Source organism: Anabrus simplex, chromosome 3, assembly GCF_040414725.1.
Source record: "Anabrus simplex isolate iqAnaSimp1 chromosome 3, ASM4041472v1, whole genome shotgun sequence".
NCBI classification, from domain to species: Eukaryota; Metazoa; Arthropoda; class Insecta; order Orthoptera; family Tettigoniidae; genus Anabrus; species Anabrus simplex.
This window is the reverse complement of record NC_090267.1, coordinates 498,284,808-498,306,977: the sequence shown is the minus strand read 5'-3', so window position 1 is coordinate 498,306,977 and position 22,170 is coordinate 498,284,808. Positions and strand designations below refer to the sequence as shown.

Genomic DNA, 22,170 nt, shown 5'->3' with positions numbered 1-22,170 from the left:
GGTATAAAGCCAATAGTAACCACCCCCAGTGCAAGAAAGTTAATAAATAGGGAATATTCATAACCTCATTATGGATTATTAAAATTTCAATAACAATACGAATATCTGAAATCAAGACGAGGAAAGTCAGTAGAACACATACTAATCTGCAGGCAATTTCAACATCTTTTCGAACATAATCTTTCGAAAATAATGATGGATAAAGTATTAAACCTCCTGGGCAATAATTAACACTGTTTGCAGCCGTGTGTTTTAAAATTTAGTATTTTAAAACTTGTGCGCTGATTTCACTAACAAGTTGCTTTCGCTTGCTCTCTCGAAGTTCTTCTCATTTATTGAAAGTATAGAATGATATAGAAAGTAAATAATACGCATACAATGTAGCATTTAATTCCCAACCAAGTGCTTTACACTAGATAGTCATAACTATCCAGAATGAAGCCTTGTCTACATATGTAATAAGTGTAAATCCCTCAATATCAGTTGATTTAGGAGAAGAGTTTAATGGAAACTCTTAACATTTGGAATAATTTGATAACATGATCAACCTCAGAAACTAGTTTCTAGGTCGAGAATCTCAACAAATAACACATCAACTTCATACCGAAATTTTGTAATCCTGTGGTTGGCCAAAAATCTTAAAAGTTACTTATTTTTCTACCTTTGTATTTTTTTCTCCTTAAATATGTAAACATTATGAATTGATTCACATTTTAAGATCCTCTGTCGCGTTTACTCCTATTCTCTGTAGAGATTTTAATATTAAAAGAACTATAAATGGGTTGAAATTTGTCCAAAATATCATAACAGTCTAGGCTCAGAAAACTTGAACTTCCATTGAAGAAATCACTAACTTAGAAGAAAGATGATGATAATGATGATATCGTGGGGATATAATATTTCTACTTTCTAGAGCATTTCGTGGAAGAACGAGACTATTCATCTAACCGTCAAGCTGATTAAAGTCAGTAGTTGAGTCACATGCCCAGGCATAATCAGTCTGCTATTGTGTAGCGGAGAATTGTTTGGAAGAATGTGCAAGATAATTTCAGTTACTGACAATTTCACGATGAGTTCAGTAACTTTAGAGGCTACGAACGGAAATATTAATGTGAACCATGCTTTATATTTTATTATCTGAACCACAATCATAGATAGCTATTCTTCATACCAGAATAAAGTGCAAGTATTACTGATCATGAATGTATTGTGTATGAAGTCTGTACTACAACCTGAGTGATTGTCATCTATGTTACAACGAGGCAACGCAATTGGTCTATACGTCCGTCGAATTGTTTGGTAATAAACACAGAGTGCGCACGATATTAAAATTAAAAAATAAAACTAATCGATTAGCGTGCACACATGTTTCCTGTTACACAATCTTTGAGGTTGCAGCGAGGGAAAACTTCTCAACACAGTTTACACTTGGAAATTGTTGTGAGTCATTTCTGTATAACCTAGGAGCGGTAAACCTTATACAAATATCACCCAGAAGAAACTTAGGGCCATTTCAAACGTCTGCCATCATTACTTATATACGTCCGTACATGGGCCATCCATGCCCTCCTTGACTCTGTCTTCCAAGGATAACATTTCGGTAGGCCCTAACATACGTCAATTGCGTTTAGTTAATTTTCAGATCTTCACATATCATCCCTCGATTACTTTCTAAGCTCCTGCTGTTTGCCTAGGGATGTTGTGCTACATTAGCTGTGTGCCGTACGTTGTAGCCGGTGTTAATTTAAGTCTGATGAACGTGGACAATATTTAGATGTAATGTTTTAAGAAATGGCTTCTTTTAAAAATTTCCTAACAAGCATTTTAACTTCTATCCTGGTATATACTCAATGGATAGAAAGAAGTATCCATACTGGAAAACGAGGTGGGATATTCTTCACATCTACCTGCTGATGTATCCCTCGCCAAGACAACAATTATATACAATGAACGCTCTTAGGAATTACAGGTAGTATGTGAGACCACCAGCTGATTTGTCTCGCTTTAAGGCGAGAGTTATATTTCGTTTGACAATATTTCTGTGTTATGTAACCGGGAGGAAATATAATTAGCCACACTGGTGCGTCCAAACAAACTATGTCTGTCCTCAATAACTATATTTTTTGGCAGCGATCGCGGGCTATTAATATTCCTCACTACTGAAGTCACTTTTCGCTGACAACTTGTAGGACCTGGATCTAGGCTAATAGCTTTCGTAATCTCAATAATATTCTACATTCTCTTATATCTTTTCAGTACCATTAATAAATCCATACCACACTGACATTGAAGATATACTCACAAGTGTGCCGGACACGGACTTCGTCCATTTTACGTGAGGTTAATAGTTGTGGGCATAAAATTAAAACCTATTCAGAAATTCTTTGGAAACGGCTTTAATTTTTGAGATTTCGAATTTATAAGACGTCATAAAAGCCAGCATTAAGAAAATGCTATTCTTACCATAGTAGTCAAGGTGATAGCTGCTTAATGAAGGGTGCGTGTTTCTGAGTCGACAACGAATCTTTCTTTTATTTATTTCACTAGCACATAGACGGTCTGGCGTAAAGCTTACACTCTATCTCACTTATTCACTTAGTGGCGAGGTTAGGATACTGGAAACCTTGTCTGACCACCACCCCGCGGACCTGTTTGGTGATGACTTTACTCTGCTTGAATTTTACACTTTTTAGGTATGACTAATATTTGAGGATATATCTGGAATATTGCTAAATATGTAATAAACCCAAACATCTCCGTTAATCTTCATAATACTGTAAACACACATCAAACGCAAATGATTGAAAATTTATATTTATTATATATAAAGAGTTTATTGATAATATAATCAAATAATATCTGTACCTCCGAGGTATTCCTTCACTTGCCAATTTTTTTAATCTTCGTAAACTTTCTTTTCATAATAACACATATAATTTTCCGTTCGATTTCTTAACATCCAATTCACACATTTGATTATTTATTTTATCACGGATATGTTTTTGGACTGGAGATCCATCTTGAATTAGCGCCATCAATTTGGCGTGGACAGAAAACCGACAGTGTGGTAACCAGGCAACCAATGTTCGTCATCTTCTTTCTCACGTTATTACACTGCCTTCTATACACAATAGGTACAAATGGCACCGTATTTTAAACGAGATTTCACTGTCGTTGACTGACGTTTCGTCTAGGTCACCGCAAAGCCCCCTACACATGGTAACGTCACCGACGGCAGGAGAATTATTCCCATAATAAGTATTTTGCGAATATTAATAAATAAATAAATAAATAATTTTTTTGCTAGGGGCTTTACGTCGCACCGACACAGATAGGTCTTATGGCGACGAGAATAAATAAATTAGCCGTATGAATCCCCTAAGGGCAATGGCCTCCTGCAATGCAGGGACTGTGCTCAGTTTAGCTCATCAGGTGAGCAGGTCCTGAAGAGCATTATTATGTTGGCTAATCTGTAGTTTTTCATGATAACGTATTACCCCATATTGTACACTTGTGTAGTCTCACTCCCGAGTGAATGCAATGGTGTTTTTCTGGAACAACAATTCGCGAAAACGCACTGTTGCATTCGTGACACGTGTACACTTTTATCCCAGGGAGGGTTCAGGTTGCTTCTAGGTGAAAGCGTAAACTTGCACTCTTCGTTCTTGCATAGCTTCTTCTCCGAATGTTGTAGACGTTTCTTGTAACTTCTTGACCTTATCCTCCATTGAAATTCTTTTGACATACATTGCAGGTGCATATCCTCCTTCCACTATGTGTTACGTGATGAGTTATCATATCACTACTTCATGCAAACGTCTGTCTGTTTGACATTCGTCTTGCTATTCTCCCGAGTGCACAGAAGATGACCATCACGGTATCCTCTTCGTCGAAGCGTACAATTGTATGTTGTATTCTTCGCCTCTGTCCTGAGAGCATACTTCAACATATTTTACACTTGCATGGCTTTTTTCCGCAGTGTACGCGAGTATGATAATTTTATATTCACCACTTCATAAAAACCTCTTTTTATCAATTTTACTGTATTATGCCGCAGTGATCAGAGAGGTGACCTTCAGGTCTCTTTGTGGAAGTGCACTGTTGCATATTTCACTCCTGCACAATATCTATAATATGTGTCTTGATCGACCTATGTTAACACAGGGCTTGAGCAAAGGAGTATCCCGTAAGGTCAGTGATCTCTGCACACAATTTTTCCCAGCTCTTTCTACTCTTGCCGTATCTTTGCTGTTCTTGTCCATTGTTTTCCTCCCCATCTCGCAAACCAGTCTGCCCATCTAGTTCTTTGCCTTCCCACGTTCCGTCTTCCTTGTCTGGGATCCCACATTGTCATTTTGTAGGTCCATCGATTTTGCTCCAGTCTCGCTACGTGTCCTCCCCATTTTCACTTTAGCTGATAGGCTGTCGTCAGAGCGTCTTTCATGCCGGTTCTCCTTCGTATATCTTCGTTCCGTATTCTGTCTCTCAATGAGACCTGGAGTATTTTTCTTTCCATTTTGCGCTGGCATATCTGGATTATTTTCCTTTGTTTTAGTGTTAGCGCCCAGGATTGGCATTCATATAGTAGGACTGGAATATTATAGTCATAAAATATAGTGCTAAACCAGCAGCCATTTAATTGGACGTTGATCATGATGCTACACATTTCTTTCGATTTATGGGTGGAGATATTACGTTTAATGTGCCTTGTGCTAAGGACTATCATATGTGCAATAATATGCGATCTAGCCAGTTTGTGGCAAAAGCTACCAAATCCAGTATATTTCCAAAACAGGATATATATGTAAATTTCTCCGCTACACGATAGATCATACATTTACTGATGTGGATTTTGGCTTAGAAGAGGAAATAGTGAGTACCGATTCTTTGATCGTTCCCCTCTTAGTAGCCTCTTATGGCATGCAGGGGGCACGGATAATTAATACAAAATTTAACTCCACTCGTAGGGGAGATAAAACGCTCCGATAAATCGAAATAAATAAATAAATAAATAAATAAATAAATAAATAAATAAATAAATAAATAAATAAATAAATAAATAAATAAATAAATAAATAAAATAAATAAATAAATAAGTAAATAAATAAATAAATAAATAAATAAATAAATCGAAATAAATAAATTAATAAATTATTGTCTCTCTCTTGCGCGGTGTTCAGAATTTCAATCAATGTTCGTGTAGTTAAAATTATTCGCCATTTTTTTTCGTTTACAGCCTGTCTTTGTAGGTCAAATACCTCAGACATCAACATCGTCCAAAAATATGAATTTCCCTCCACCAAAATGGCGTCGTTCTTTCATTGTACACTGGTTGCTGGCAATGGTGTCTGCTTTTTGTCTACGCTAAATTGCTTACATTGATTTCAGACAGACCTCCAGCCCAAAAAACAAGTCCATATTAAAAGAACTTAGTGCGATTTACCTCCGCTGCACGAATATATGGTTCAGTGCACATCCTGGGTATCGCTCGATTTAAGTAAGAAGATTTCAGGAAATATTTTAAGCAGTTTTCCCATAGTGTCGTTAAATGCAAATAAACAATCAGGAAAACTGAATTGAACCTATTTTCGATTTTTGTGTACCTAATCGAAGATAAAGTTGAAGCTTGGAAGTGTTCAGTAAAAAAATGTGAACATTTTACACTCATCACATTACCTTAACGGGGAATAACACTCATGTAGAAATGAAATACTGTTCTACGTAGCTCTTATATTGATTACAGGGCGTGTTTTTTACTATCTTGGCAGTTAGAAAGAATTTTATGTTGACATCGGTTTTAATGCTATCAACACCACATGACAGCACATGTTTTACAACACTTTCTTATGACACAGCTGAAAGCCGCTGTCTGATCTAACGTTGTATCACAACAGTCTCGAGTCTCTTCCAAAACATTAATTTCTTCCACTTCATTTCGCAACTTTGAGCTATTTATTAGTTTGTATTTAAAATACAAATGTGTTCCTCATTTGACAAAATAACTTCGTGATATTTATTATGTTACGTTAGTTCAGTTTGGTTTATTGCCTTTCATATATGGCGGAGCTCATGCTATGAAGCCTGTTATTATACAGACCAATATTATGCACCACCGACCACCGTTATACAGTGAATAGAATAATGTTAATAGTATACGTATAATCATTAGTCAAACATACAGTTTATAAATATCACTAAAATTAATTTACTAAACCTCTACAATTTTGTAGCCTTGATGATTAAAAAGTTTTGTTACTTTAGTGAGACATGATTTCTACAGGTATGAGCACCACATTAAACATTTCCTTTTAAATATAATTAATCTGAAGATCTATAAATGGATACTGTTAACCAATAACATTGCCTTTATGAAACAGCTTACAACTTCGAAGAGGTGCAGGACATCTTCCAATTTCATTTCTGATAAGCGGTAATAGAGGATTGTTTCCCAATTGTACTTCTTCTTAGAACAATTATAACCACCACCATAGACGTCTTTAGGGAACTCAACTTCTGTTCGTTGCATTTGTGTCACAGTGAAAAAACACCGCTTGGAAATTTTTCTTTGAATAAAAAAAGGATATCATGAATGACGAAGCACTGTAATCTTCTATCTCAATTCAAAATAATACAGCTTATGTACTAAGGAGAAATTTTTATTGTTAGAAATATATAGCTGAAATTCTTTAAGTGATTCATAGCAATTCTAGAGAGAGACAGATGTGGTTGGTTTGATTCTCCGTCACTGTAAATTTCCACAGATCGTCACTGCGAAAATAATACGATGTATCTGACAATGCTCATCCAATCCATTATTTTCCTTAAGACTGGTTACGCCTCCAAGCAAGCTATGGATATGCCGTCCATCAGGAAGACTTTTCGTTGTTTACTTTCCTTACCGTACCATAGTGTAGGAATGTCTCCTTAAGAGACACGACTGGGGGTCATAACGCGACAACATGTGTGACGAATGTGACGTTACTATAGGCCTCGTGCGGCTACAAGTTAACTTATCCTTGATATAAAATTGTTTAATGCTATGTTGAACAGGGGCCTGGTGTGAGGAATGGGAAGATCGGAGGGGATAGACATGGAATACGGAAGGAATCGGCCGTGGCCTTAAGTTAGGTCCCACGGAAAACCATTTCGAGGATGGCTGAGGTGGGAATCGAATACCCCTCTATTCAGTTGAGTGGACCCCATTCCAGCCCTCGCACCACTTCTCAAACTTCGTGACAGAGCCGGGAATTGAAGCGGGGTCTGCAGGGGTGGCAGCTAATCAAGCTAACCACTAGACCACTCTAGGGGATTGAGACACAAAATCTTATTCTCCTAACAATTAAATGGGTACCTGTGTTGAGTGTTATTCCTACCCGCAGGGGAAAAAAGAATAATACTCCTATTTCATCTGAGTCTGCAGAAAACTCGCTGAATGGTATGGGCACAGTTAAGAAGTGTATTAAATCCAAAACAAAACTAATAAAATGCAGCCAAAGGAAGTCCAGTGAAGCAGGAAATATTAGATTAGTAAATAAAGTATTAAAATAAGTGCAAGGAGAATCATTACTTTGGTTAAGCTTCGGTACTGTGACACGGGCAGAGATAAGGATGACATAAAATGCAGACACAACCAAGTTATACTTTTCTTAGGAAAATGCATTTGTTCACTTCAGAGATTAAGAGAGATGTTTTTGAAGACTTTCGTGTGGTGCGTAGCATTGTATGAAAGTGAAAAATGGGCAATAACTAGTGAATAAATTAGGAGAATAGAAGCTATTGAAATGTGGTGTTGCGGAAGAATGTTTAAGGTGAGAAGGGTAAATCAGATCTCAAATGAATTGATTTTGTGAGAGGAAAACGATTTATTGAATTATGTTGGCATAGCTTCATAGGACTTGTTCACTGGTAGTTACGTAGACATGAAATGGTCACCAGAGCGTTGAGTGACATTGGTCAAACATTGTATCAAACCATTCTACGGACTGATGGTCCAAACAAAAATTTGGTTGTTTTTACGGAGACTCCCCCAGTGAACCCTACGAAGTGACCACTACTCAGCCCAAAGGAATGCAAATTACGAGGTGTCGTGTGGTCGGCACGGCGAATCCTCTCGGCCGTTATTCTTGGCTTTCTAGAATAACGGCCGCTATCTTGCTGTCAGATGGCTCCTCAATGGGCTGAATGGAGTTCAAACCTGCCCTCAGGTACAGGTAAAATTTCCTGACCTCTCCGGGAATCGAAACAGAGACTTCTGGTTAAGAGGTAGGCACTTTACCGCTACACCACGGGGCTGGCTACTTTCACGGAAACACAATGAATAACTCAAATGCATTTAATAGAATTTAATATTACGTAATTCTGGTCTAAAAATGCCGTTCACAGAACGCAAGAAGATATTTTAGGCCGTCACTATCTGTTATGCCGATCATGCCTCAGCTGTTCGACTTATTTTTGTATATGATGCTAAAAATAGGGACTATAAATCTCCACTAAGAGATTTGTAAACATCTCCATTCGCTCCCATAGAAATGCACCTTTTAAATTAGCCATGTCCTCCCACGGTGAGGGCCAGCGGCTGGCATGTGCCCTGCCAAATACTAGCAGTTTGTTTGCTTTAAGTGTTCTTCATGACAAAGGAATGGTACACAGCGATATGCCAAAACACGTGCCAAGTTCCGCTGACTAAATAAAGAACACCCACTGGAACCTCTCATTCAGTCGTAACGTCACTGTGGCGCCGACTTTATTGGGGTGGGGGGGGAGGCGTTTCCTTCCACCCGCCTCCACAAAAAATATCTTAGGGGCAGAGTTTCATTTTGCTCCCCCAAAAAATCTCCTCCTAGATGATAAGTCCCCTCAGGGGAAGTGGACGACATTATGGGGGAAAGTGGCATAAAAATAGGTAAGATTTGATCTAGAATATCTTACTCCATTTTTGCAATATAACTTCAAAACTCTCAGGAAAGGTAAATTTGTACTTCTTCTTAACTGTTAGTATCATAAAAGTTTTCATTTGTACGAGAAAATAGTGTTATTCTATATTTATTTAGGCCTACATATGGCTATTTGTTTTACGTCGCTCCGACACAGATAGGTCTTATAAGACCTACATACAGCACAATTTTATTTTCGTATGCATCCCGAATTTCAGGTACACTTTTCTAGCTAATGGCTGTACTTCAGGAAGTAAAATTTCAGAATCATGCCTAATAGGCTTGGTATGTGATAACAGATTTCGGTTAGAACAAAAATTATACTTATTTCTTCTTTTCAGGCACTTTAAATTTCTGATCATGAATTCGACCTGTGGGTCACTAAAGATTAAATTTGTTGTTTTCTTAAATCTATCTCACAGATGACAGTACACATAAATATAATGTTTAATTTTTTCTTCTCTTCATCTGTTTACCCTCCAGGGTCGGTTTTCCCTCGGGTTCAGCGAGGGATCCCACCTCTACCGCCTCAAGGGCAGTTTTCTGGAGCTTCAGACTCTGGGTCGGGGGTTACAAATGGAGGATGACCAGTACCTCGTCCAAGTGGCCTCACCTGCTATGCTGAAGAGGGGTCTTGCGGGGGGGGGGGGGAAGATTGGAAGGGATAGACAAGAAAAAGGGAAGGAAGTGGTCGTGGCCTTAAGTTTTGTACCATCCCGGCATTTGCCTGGAGGAGAAGTGGGAAACCACGGAAAACCACTTCAAGGATGGCTGAGGTGGGAATTGAACCCACTTCTACTCAGTTGACCTCCCGAGGCTGAGTAGAGGCCGTTCCAGCCCTCGTACCACTTTCAAGTTTTGTGGCAGAGCCGGGAATCGAACCCGGGCATCCGGGGGTGGCAGCTAATCACACCAACCACTACACCACAGAGGGGGCATGTTTAATTTCAGCTCTGTATATTTACTAGTTCCTAAGTAAAGTGTACCTGAAATTTGGGATGAGTACTAAAACCTATATTTCAAATATATTTAATAACTCTGTTTCCTAGTAATATTAAAAACTTTTAGCCGGCCCCGTGGTGTAGGGGTAGCGTGCCTCCCTCTTACCCGGAGGCCCCGGGTTCGATTCCCGAGGGCTGGTTCGAGGTCCACTCAGCCTGCGTGATTAGAATTGAGGAGCTATCTGAAGGTGAGATGGCGGCCCCGGTTAGAAAGCCAAGAATAACGTCCGAGAGGATTCGTGGTGCTGACCACACGACACCTCATAATCTGCAGCACTTCGGGCTGAGCAATGGTCGCTTGGCAGGCCAAGGCCCTTCAAGGGTAGTGCCATGGGGTTTGTCTCTTTATTAGGCACTTTTAGGATACTGACAGTTAAAAATATACAAATTTACCTGTTCTGAGCGTTTTTAATTTACACTGACTGACAGTGACAATGCAACACCAAGGAGGAGTGGTTCGAAAGGGATGAAAGTTGGGGAAAAAAACAGAGACGGCACGGACGAATAATTGATGTTTATTTCAAACCGATATGCAGGTTACACAATGCGCACGGCATCGACACAGTAGGATGTAGGACCACCGCGAGCGGCGATGCACGCAGAAACACGTCGAGGTACAGAGTCAATAAGAGTGCGCATGGTGTCCTGAGGGATGGTTCTCCATTCTCTGTCAACCATTTGCCACAGTTGATCGTCCGTACGAGGCTGGGGCAGAGTTTGCAAACGGCGTCAATGAGATCCCACACGTGTTCGATTGGTGAGAGATCCGGAGAGTACGCTGGCCACGGAAGCATCTGTACACCTCGTAGAGCCTGTTGGGAGATGCGAGCAGTGTGTGGGCGGGCATTATCCTGCTGAAACAGAGCATTGGGCAGCCCCTGAAGGTACGGGAGTGCCACCGGCCGCAGCACATGCTGCACGTAGCGGTGGGCATTTACCGTGCCTTGAATACGCACTAGAGGTGACGTGGAATCATACGCAATAGCGCCCCAAACCATGATGCCGCGTTGTCTAGCGGTAGGGCGTTCCACAGTTACTGCCGGATTTGACCTTTCTCCACGCCGACGCCACACTCGTCTGCGGTGACTATCACTGACAGAACAGAAGCGTGACTCATCGGAGAACACGACGTTCCGCCATTCCCTCATCCAAGTCGCTCTAGCCCGGCACCATGCCAGGCGAGCACGTCTATGCTGTGGAGTCAATGGTAGTCTTCTGAGCGGACGCCGGGAGTGCAGGCCTCCTTCAACCAATCGACGGGAAATTGTTCTGGTCGATATTGGAACAGCCAGGGTGTCTTGCACATGCTGAAGAATGGCGGTTGACGTGGCGTGCGGGGCTGCCACCGCTTGGCGGCGGATGCGGCGATCCTCGCGTGCTGACGTCACTCGGGCTGCGCCTGGACCCCTCGCACGTGCCACATGTCCCTGCGCCAACCATCTTCGCCACAGGCGCTGCACCGTGGACACATCCCTATGGGTATCGGCTGCGATTTGACGAAGCGACCAACCTGCCCTTCTCAGCCCGATCACCATACCCCTCGTAAAGTCGTCTGTCTGCTGGAAATGCCTTCGTTGACGGCGGCCTGGCATTCTTAGCTATACACGTGTCCTGTGGCACACGACAACACGTTCTGCAATGACTGTCGGCTGAGAAATCACGGTACGAAGTGGGCCATTCGCCAACGCCGTGTCCCATTTATCGTTCGCTACGTGCGCAGCACAGCGGCGCATTTCACATCATGAGCATACCTCAGTGACGTCAGTCTACCCTGCAATTGACATAAAGTTCTGACCACTCCTTCTTGGTGTTGCATTTGCTCTGACAGTCAGTGTATGTTGCAAAAATGGAGTAAGATATTCTAGTTCGAATCATACCTATCTTTATGTCACTTTTCCTTGTAATGTCGTCCACCTCCCCTTGAGACGTGCAGTCTGGTAGTCTCCGGAGGCTACTAAGGCGTTAAATCTGGAGAACGTGGTACATGGATTTGTATCAAGAAATGAGGTAAAAATCGAGCATTCCTTTCCTTCAGAGAACTAGATATAGACTGTACCGGTGGTACTTCTGTTGGTAGAGCTTTTCACATTTCCTATCATTACATGCAAAATATACAGCACGGTAATAGGATATTTATTCTTTCTTTCTTAATCTGTTTACCCTCCAGGGTTGGTTTTCCCTCGGACTCAGGGAGGGATCCCGCCTCTACCACCTTACGGGCAGTGTCCTGGATTTTCAGACTCTGGGTTCAGGGATACAACTGGGAGAATGACTAGTACCTCGCCCAGGCGACTTCGCCTGCTATGCTGAACAGGGGCCTTGTCGGTGGACGGGAAGATTGGAAGGGATAGACAAGGAAGAGGAAAGGAAGCGGCCGTGGCCGGCATTTGCCTAGAGGAGAAGTGGGAAACCACGGAAAACCACTTCCAGGATGGCAGAGGAACGAATCGAACCCACCTCTACTCAGTTGACCTCCCAAGGCTGAGTGGACCCCGTTCCAGCCCTCGTACCACTTTTCAAATTTCGTGGCAGAGCCGGAAATCGAACCCGGGCCTCCGGGGGTGGCAGATAATCACACTAACCACTACATCACAGAGGCGGACCAGGATATTTATTAAGAAAATATATTTATGAAGCAAGTTCTAACATTTTTACTTATGGTAATTTTTGATAGCTTCGTACATAAAATATTCCTTCAAAATATTGACTGTATTTATGGATCATGTCCTATTTTTTGTTTACTTGTGAATATTATTTCCGTGGTTTCCCTTTTTCACACCAGGAAAATGCTGGGGCTATACCTTAATTAAGACTACGGCCGCTTCCTTCCCATTCCTAGATCTTTCCTGTCCCATCGTCGCCATAAGACCTATCTTTGTCGGTGCGACGTAAAGCAAATAGCAAAAAAATGAAAAACAAGCTCCATTACAGTCTGCTTTTTTCTGTTTGTGAATATTGTTATTATATAGGAATGTTTGCATTAATAGTTGTTCCTCATTTCACATGCTGTGGCCATGTTAATCATGCCCCCGCAATAATTAGCTGAAGTCGGTGTTCCTGAGTGACGAAGAAGAAATCGCACTAGCATTTCTAAAAGTGTAATGAAACCTAACGGTGTGTCATTGTTCGACACGAGTGCAAATGCTCAGTTGTTCTACAGAGTTGTGACTTACAATTATAAACATTTAGTTGACCTTATCACCAGGAAATGACTAGAGGGAAAGATGGAACAGACCAACTTCACATTTCTCTCGTGTTTCGACCACTCATAGGAATCGGGTAACGCATTTAAATAGATTGTCTCTAAAGTTACGTTTAGTTTTAGACAAATTTAATCTTTTATTCGGGGGATTGTGGGTTCGAATTATACCTTAATATGGCTTTCCGTAATTTCCGAGTTTCACACCAGGTAAATAATAATGCTACTTGCTTTACGTCTCACTCACTACTGTTGCGGTTTTCGGAGACGTCGAGGTGTCGGAATTTGGTCCCGCGGGAGATATTGTACGTGCCAGTAAATCTACCGACACGAGGCTTCACCTTCAAATACCACCGGACTGGGCCAAGTTGGGGTCAGAAGACGAGCGCCTCAACCGCCTGAGTCACTCAGCTCAGCTATACCAGGGCTGTACCTTCCCTTCCCTATCCCTGCGTGCCGTAAACCTTGGACATTAAACCACAAGCAAAATAAAAATCTGACATGGATTCATCTAATTCTTAATGCTTCCTTATTACGATACCAGAACCTCCACGGCCTTCCGTCCGGCTCTATGCCTAAATGGTTAGCGTGCTTGTCTTGCGGGTTCGATACCCGGCGAGTCGGAGATTTTAACCTTAATTAGTTAATTGTGATGGCTCGGGGACTTTGTATATGTGCTGTCTCTATCGTTAGAAATCATGTAAGGTAGGGCCCCATCCTCACAGATATGCAGGTTTCCAATAGATCGTCTACTAGGAGAAGACCATCAACCGACCTTTCCGGAGGCCATATCCCATAATAATAGTAATAATAATTATCACCCCTGGCCTTTTGATGGTCCTTCAAGTCGGGGGTTGGGTGCGGTCACAAGAAAAAAAGTTCAAACAGTATTACGTGTACAAAAACTGAATTTCAAAAGGTACAATATATATACTATATCAAACGCATGCGTGAGGAAACTAGACTCAATAAGAGACAGAGTGAGAACAAAAGCACGTCTTAGAAACGAATGAGGCGGATATAAAAGCGTCGCAAATTTGAGCCTCTAGGTAAAAAAAAACATAAACGAAAGAGAAACCAAATAACATTTTAAATCATACGTCTGTTGTCTCTCACCGCTGTTCAATAGTTGTTAATTAAAGCTATAAAAATTTCAAATTGTTTATCATTTCTTATTACAATGCACGTATTTCTGTACCTAATGCTGCCTACCACACCCCGTGGTGTACGGGTAGCGTGCCTGCCTCTTACTCGGAAGCTTCGGGTTCGATTCCCGGCCAGATCAGGGATTTTTACCTGCATCTGAGGGCTGGTTCGAGGTCCACTCACCATACGTGATTACAATTGAGGAACTATATGACGGTGATACAGCGGTTCCGGTCTAAAAATCCAAGAATAACGGCCAAGATTATCCGTCGTAGTGACCACACGACATCTCGTAATCTGCAGGCCTTCGGGCTGAGCAGCGGTCGCTTGGAAGGTCATGGCCCTTCGGGACTGTTGGGCCATGGGTATTTTTTTACTGTTTGCAATTATCAGCGGTCAGTGCTAGTGGTGATTAAGATATGTTTCACCCTTCAGTGAAGCGTGTGACGGATAGACTTTATTAGGGCACCAGGAGAAACTTTCAAGAAACGGGACGACTTGGACGACATTCATGTGTCAGCCCTTACTTATGGGCCATCTTCAGCGGACATGTATATTTTAAAAATAAATTTGAGATGAATTTGTAACCCTCTCAGGGGGGTTGAATAAGGTATTGAATAGGAGGAAAAATGAAGACTTATACTTTGCACAGTTCTTCCTACCATAAACATAACTAATCCCCCTCTTGAATCGCGAACATCGTTAGTGCACCATAGATACTACGTATTATTTTCCAGTGTTCCATGTTTGCTTTAAAATCATTTTCTGCAGCTTTAATTAGGGTTCAATAACCTTACTGCTTTTCATCTAATAATTTAAGTGTGTTTGTCTTCCAGTTGGCTGGCAAGCGAAACCTCGAACAGGAGAAGGAAGCACAAGAATGGATCGAGACCATCCTTGGCAAGAAATTCCCTCCTGGTGAAGCTTACGAGGATGTTATCAGAGACGGTGTCGTCCTGTGCCAGCTCATGAACAAGATCTCTCCAGGAAGCGTGCCCAAGATCAACACATCCGGCAGCCAGTTCAAGATGATGGAGAACATCAACATGTGAGTAGTACGTGGGGTCACTGATGCGAGGGTCTATTGTTTACCATCTCCTAGGAAAGACTGCGTAGGTTCATACTGTCTTAAATATTGTCAATCCATCGTCTTCTCAAACCTGTCTACTCCCCTTTCCAGCATCCTCCTTCTGAATTTTTCTGGTCTATTCTTTTGACCACTTGAGTCAGGTTTCCCTGACCTTTTAAGTCATCTGCAACACTTACATCTATCCTTCCTCCTACCACCTCGTTTCTTACTTTACCTATTTTTGTGTGTCCTGTTGCAAAGCTTATCATTCTCACTTCTGCAACATCCAGTTTCTCAGCGCATTTTCTTTTCATCGTTCAGGTTTCTGGTAGTAGCTATCATGGCTACCTTCTTTTAGATTTCCACTTCAAGTTTTGAGTCATCTTTCAGTCATATAAAACATTGGACACATTATTCCAATTCCACCATGCAGATTGTATCTGGCTTCTTTTTCTTGACACAGATCGACCAACTCTTTGGATAAATGAACCAAGATACCCGAATTTGTTAGTTGTTAGTACATATATTCCATTAATCTACACTTGATTCCTTTTCTCTAAGGCTCATAAACTTTTTCTTGGTAGTGCTTATCCTTATTTCTCCACTTTCTAGCGATTCTCTCTATTTTTCCGCCAATCACTTTTCAGCTTCCATGTTTGCCTCTGTTCAGAGCACCGCGTCATCAGCGGATATCAATGACCATGGTGTCTCTTTCCTTATCCTCTACTTCAAACACATCCTCAACAACAGTAAACAGTAAGGGGCTCAGAACTGAACCTTGGTGTACTCCTACGTTAACCAGAAACAGGATAGCCGTTCCTAACGCACATGTAGTAAACGTTCGGCTATTCTTATACATACCTCATATCAGACAGACATACCTCTCTGGCACCAAATTTCATCGTAGTCACGTCATGTGGCGCCTTCTCAACGCCGATTAAAATTATAGAAAAAACATCATTGCCTTCCATGCACTTTTCTACCAGCTATCCCAGGGCAAATACAACGTCTGTTGCTCTTATTTCACATAATGCAACGTTACATTCCAATCCCTGCATCCGTTTCTGATCAATCATTCGTTCCCATACCTTCACCGTGTGACCCATCAATTTAAATCTTCCATAGTTCCCATAATATTGAATAGTTATCTCCATCCAATGAACCGACATTTCTTCACCTGCTGAATAGGCATATGAGCCGAGCCACCCCTGGTTCGTGCAATGGCTTTCCATATTTGTGATGGTGTATTTTCTGGTCCCATAGCCTTAACATCATTCAATTCTAAGTGCCTAATCCACCGCCTGTTTGGTTTTTGTATTTACACCGCGCCCATACATGGCTCTTGAGTGTTCATCAGTTAGGACCTTTTCTTAATACTCTTTCCACTGAATGCAATTGTCATTTGTAGTATCCTGACCTCAACTGTTTTACTTGATACGCAGTCTGTGTTCTTTTTCCTCTCTCTCTCTCTCTCTCTCTCTTTGTTGTATACCCAGGTCTTCATACAGATCATCACAAGCTACTGTCTTTTCTTTTGTAAGAACTCCCGTTGCTTCCTACTATTTAATATGCATTCTCCTCTTGCTGGTTCGCCTTTCAGGTTCCAATTCCTATTCCTATGGTTAAAAATTGTGACAATTAGTGATGTGTTCCAGGAGAAAATATTTAAGATACCTCTCTTCGTATCGAATATAGTGGCGGAAATGCGTCTCTGTCGAGTTCTCCTACATAAGGCCGACTGTATACACCGACAGGTGTCACTGAACGGGAGGACTGTACCATGGAGGAACCTATCGCACTCCGAGATCGGGAAAACACAACACTGTTTATATCGTTGAGGCGGAGTGCATATTGGTGCGGAGCGATACGAATGCGACATAGATCGCGATGGTGCATATAGGGAGAGTCTCGAAAGGCTTTAGGTCTATTATCAAGTATCTGAGAGATTTGACATAAATACGCCTTATGGCTGGGGGTCACCAGAAAATTTGTGTAACGTTATGCCACAAAACGTGTGACCGAAGTGTAACCATAACAACCGTGCAGGCTGTGATGTAAGGTACGGATAGATGGTCAGACAATGTTACCTAGCAACCGTGCAGGCTGTGATGTAAGGTACGGATAGATGGTCAGACAATGTTACCTAGCAACCGTGCAGGCTGTGATGTAAGGTACGGATAGATGGTCAGACAATGTTACCTAGCAACCGTGCAGGCTGTGATGTAAGGTACGGATAGATGGTCAGACAATGTTACCTAGCAAACGTGCAGGCTGTGATGTAAGGTACGGATAGATGGTCAGACAATGTTACCTAGCAAACGTGCAGGCTGTGTCTTATGGCTGATTGCCATCTGAAATTAGCAGCTGTTGACTTTTTGCTATGATCGGGAGACATATTTATGATAATTCGATTTTCGCAAAGTCATTTTCATGCATTTGCGTTTGTTAATTATTGTATCTGAATAAACATTGGAGCTTTTAATAAATGACAACACTCAAAAGTTTCAGTACTCAGTTTGAAAACTGTGAAATAACGTATACATCGTATATCCGTACTGTTTGGAAATTCACATCGCTTAAGTATGATGAGACATTACTTATAATCTGGATGGGCTGGCGATGAGAGGGGGACGTATTATCACCGTAGTACAGTAAGTAAAAATCCACATTTAAGTAAGATGTTAAAGTGCGCGTGTGACCGAGCTCGATAGCTGCAGTCGCGTAAGTGCGGCCAGTATCCAGTAATCGGCAGATAGTAGGTTCGAGCCCCACTGTCGGCAGCCCTGAAGATAGTTTTCCGTGGTTTCCCGTTTACACACCAGGAAAATGCCGGGGCTGTACCTTTATTAAGGCCACGGCCGCTTCCTTCTAATTCCTAGGCCTACCCTATCCCATCGTCACCCTAAGACCTATCTGTGTCGGTGCGACGTAAAGCAAATAAAAAAAGTGTGCGTGTACTAACATACTTGCACGTGCTTGTTACTTTCATCATGTTAGAAAGCCAAATATAAAGTCATCTAAAGCTGTCCAAACTCAGCGAGGATAATTTTGTTCTTCAGATGGTCAGATAGCTCTCTGAGAAATACGCGAAGGGACACCAGATAAAAGATTTACGACTTGTAAGTCGCGACAAACAAGTGGTGTCCAGAATATCAGTGGATTCCATAATATCCTAATAATGACGATATTGCCCGACCGCCGACTGAATGGTCATAGGGTTCCGGGTTCGATTCCCGCCCAGGTTGGGGATTTTAACCTTCATTAGTTAATTCCAATGACACGGAGACTGGATTTTTGTGCTGTCCCCAACATCCCTGCAACTCATACCCCACACATAACACTATGATCTACAGTTACCTACACGTGGCCGATGCCACCCACCCTCATCGGAGGGTCTGCCTTACAAGGGCTGCACTCGGATAGAAATAGCCACACCGGGCCAGTTGGCCGTGCGGTTAGGAAGGCGCAGCTATGAGCTTGCATCTGGGAGAGAGTGGGTTCTAACCCCACTGCCGGCAGCCCTGAAGATGGTTTTCCGTCGTTTCCCATTTTCACACCAGGCAAATGCTGGGGCTGTACCTTAATTAAGGCCACGACCGCTTCCTTCCCATTCCTAGGCCTTCCCTATCCCATCGTCGCCATAAGACCTATCTGTGTCGGTGCGACGTAAAGCACATAGCATTGAAATAGCCACACGAAATTATTATTATTATTATTATTATTATTATTATTATTATTATTATTATTATTATTATTATTATTATTATTATTATTATTATTATTATTATTTGTTGACACTCAATTTGCGAGTTAAAGATAATGTACGTAAGTATGTATTTATTATGTTGGGTAAATACATAATTTCTTTCCGTCGTGTTTTTGGAAGATGTTTTCGCTCATTTTAAATCACTTTTTGAGGAGTTTTAGGCCATATCATAAGTCTTTTTAGGCATATATTAGGTTTTCAAAATGCGGACTCTGTTGATGAGAACATACTTTAAGTCTGAAATTTTAGTGCGGTAATTTTGTACTCATACAATTTAAATACAGTCACGTATATTTCATATTATACACTTAAGAAAATGGAAATTGCAACACCATGAAGGCATTGGTCGTTTGTGTTGATTTTCAGGATATGGAAGGATGCCGTGTAGGTATGTAAACGATCAAATTTTCAGACCCGCTGGATTGTTGCTACAGGTCTCCCCACGTGATTGGTCGCGGAGGAAGCAACTCCAGTAAACGGACTCTGGTGTAGCTTAGTTGACTTGCAGTTTGTGTAGTGAAGTGTTCCCATTCAAACAGGCCTCGACGATAGAAAAGAACACGCTATCAACAACTGTCGCCGTTTGAGAGGGCTCGGATAATTGGGCTGTGTGAGGCTGGATTATCGCTAAGGACTGTCGCTGCACGTGTTGGCCGACAGGCATCTACGGTACAACGTGTATGGCAGCAGTGGTTAAATGAAGGTACCCACACTCGTAGACCTGGCACAGGCCTGGCGCGACAGACAACTGTGAGAGAGGATCGCCGCATCATTCGGATGGCCCGCAAATTCGAGCGGCTGTGGCACCCCTCGTTACACAACAAACAGTTGGTAATCGCCTGCGTGCAGCAGGCTTATGAGCCCGTGTCCCTGCAAGAGGTGTTCCATTGACCCCACAACAGCGACGTGTAAGGCTGGCCTGGTGTCGAGAAAGATCGACGTGTGTCGACGAATGGCATAGGGTCGTCTTTAGTGATGAAGCGCGCTTCTGTCTTGCCCGCAGTGATCGCCGGAATCGTGTGCGCCGACGTACCGGGGAGAGGGGCCGCTCAGATCTTATTGTCGAGAGGTACACAGGGCCAACACCAAGCATTATGGTCTGGGGAGCTATTGGCTTTAATGTGAAATCACAATTAGTTCTTGTTGAGGGCACTATGACTGCTCGACAGTACGTTGATAGGGTGGTTGTCACTATGATGGCGAACACTGCTAATGGGATGCTTCAGCAGGACAATGCCCGGGTTCACACCGCACGCATCTCCAGAAAAGCTCTCCACGGCATCACAACCTTAGAATGGCCCGCCAGATCCCCGGACCTAAGTCCTATTGAGCATGTGTGGGGCATGATGGGTCGACAACTGGCCAACCGTCCTCAGCCACCCACAACTCTGGAACTACTGACCAGTGCAGTGCAGCAAGCATGGGCCACAATTCCTTAGGAAGCGATCCAGGGCCTTATTGACTCCATGCCTCGACGAATTCATCAATGTATTGCAGCTCGTGGTGGGCACATCATATATTGATTGTTATCCAAACTTGCATTCAGAAGGACCTGAAAGTATAATCATCGAATCACAACCGAACACTCGTCCTGCATGTTCAATTGCAGCAATGTAGCACCACTCCTTCTGGGTGTGCAATTTCTATTTTCTTCAGTGTATTTATTTAAAAGTGGTTGTGCGTGTTAACGGGCTACGAGTTTGAAGCCAAGTTCTGCACTAGGGACACGAGTGGGTTCGAACCCAAGCGTCTGCTGTCCTGAGTATGGTTTTCTGCGATTTCCCATTTTCACGTCCAGGCAAATGGCGTGATATTTCTTATTCAAAGACTCCACTTCACTACCCTGTTTGATTCACCATCATTACCACCTCACCTCATCGCCGATCAGAAAACAGGACTACGTGCATACATTTATTTGAAATTAATATTACACAAAAAAAAATTCTCATTTCAAATGAGGTAAATACCGAAAGCACGACATTTTTAACACTTGTGCCGATCAGTTCCATTGAAAAATAAAGGACTTTTTTCGGATAAAATATTGTTCATGAAGTTTATAAACCTTAAACGTCTCCTAGCGCTTTGTCCCACTCCTGCGAGGGCGAACAGCATATCACAAGTGGATTTGACCCTGTTTTGTGGCCGGTTTCCCTTCCTGACGGCAACCCTATGGAGGGATGTAAACACTTTAGCTTGTTTCTGTGGTGGTTCGTAGAGTGGTCTGTTGTCTCAATATGAAGAGAAGAGAGTTGGGAAGCACTCGAAAGATCGATGTAATTGCTTACAAAGACAACAATGTAGGATATATATAATCGATCGAACCGTCCGCGAGTCAACTTGACGATGTTGATTGTGAGGAGAAGAAAATCCTTCACTATTAATATTGTACTTTCTGCCTTGAAATCATCTATAAGTATTTTAAGACACCACCTTCGGTGATTTGCTTTAACATTCAATAGACTTCTATGTAATTCTTTGTTACACAATATCAGTTGGTATTTTGCTTTTTAGGCAACCTCTAAATTGAGGAATTGATATTATGTAATATATATATACGCAATTCAAATCCTCGACCCGGCCGCGAGTCGACCCCAGGACGGACTGAATCTAAGACCCCGACGTTGACTATTCAGGGAAGGTGTCGGACTTTTAAAATCTTAACAACAACACCAAACTTTAAGAACAGTGTTAATCATACACTTTATCGGTCATTAGTATGTCAACAGGGCGCATATGTTACAAGATATTTCATTGATGAATACGTTGAAACGTGCTTTCTTTGTACATAGTATTTGAATGAAGCAAAGTTGAGTACAAATTGATAACCACTCTGAATCTGAATTATATTCTATTGGTGAGGTTCCACCGTACTGCATATTTGTATAACTATCTAAAACTCCACTTTCATTTCATTCACAACAGTCTCACTCACATCTTCCTTAAAACGCCACTGGGATGTTGTTTCTGCCCCTAATATATATTGCATTAGTATCCAGCTTGTCGGGCTGAGGGACTAAGATGGTTGAGAAGGTATTCAAATACATCAGCCTCGTGTC

At 41.9% G+C, this 22,170-nt stretch overlaps 1 protein-coding gene across 1 annotated transcript in view; it reads left to right on the top strand.

Annotated features, from left to right (window-relative positions):
* Mp20 (Muscle protein 20) overlaps positions 1–22,170 on the top strand; it is a 39,415-nt gene that overhangs the window by 2,163 nt on the left and 15,082 nt on the right. Inside the window, exon 2 of the mRNA XM_067143662.2 lies at positions 15,116–15,327. Coding sequence (XP_066999763.2) covers positions 15,116–15,327 — 212 coding nt within the window. The remainder of the gene's footprint in view (positions 1–15,115; positions 15,328–22,170) is intronic.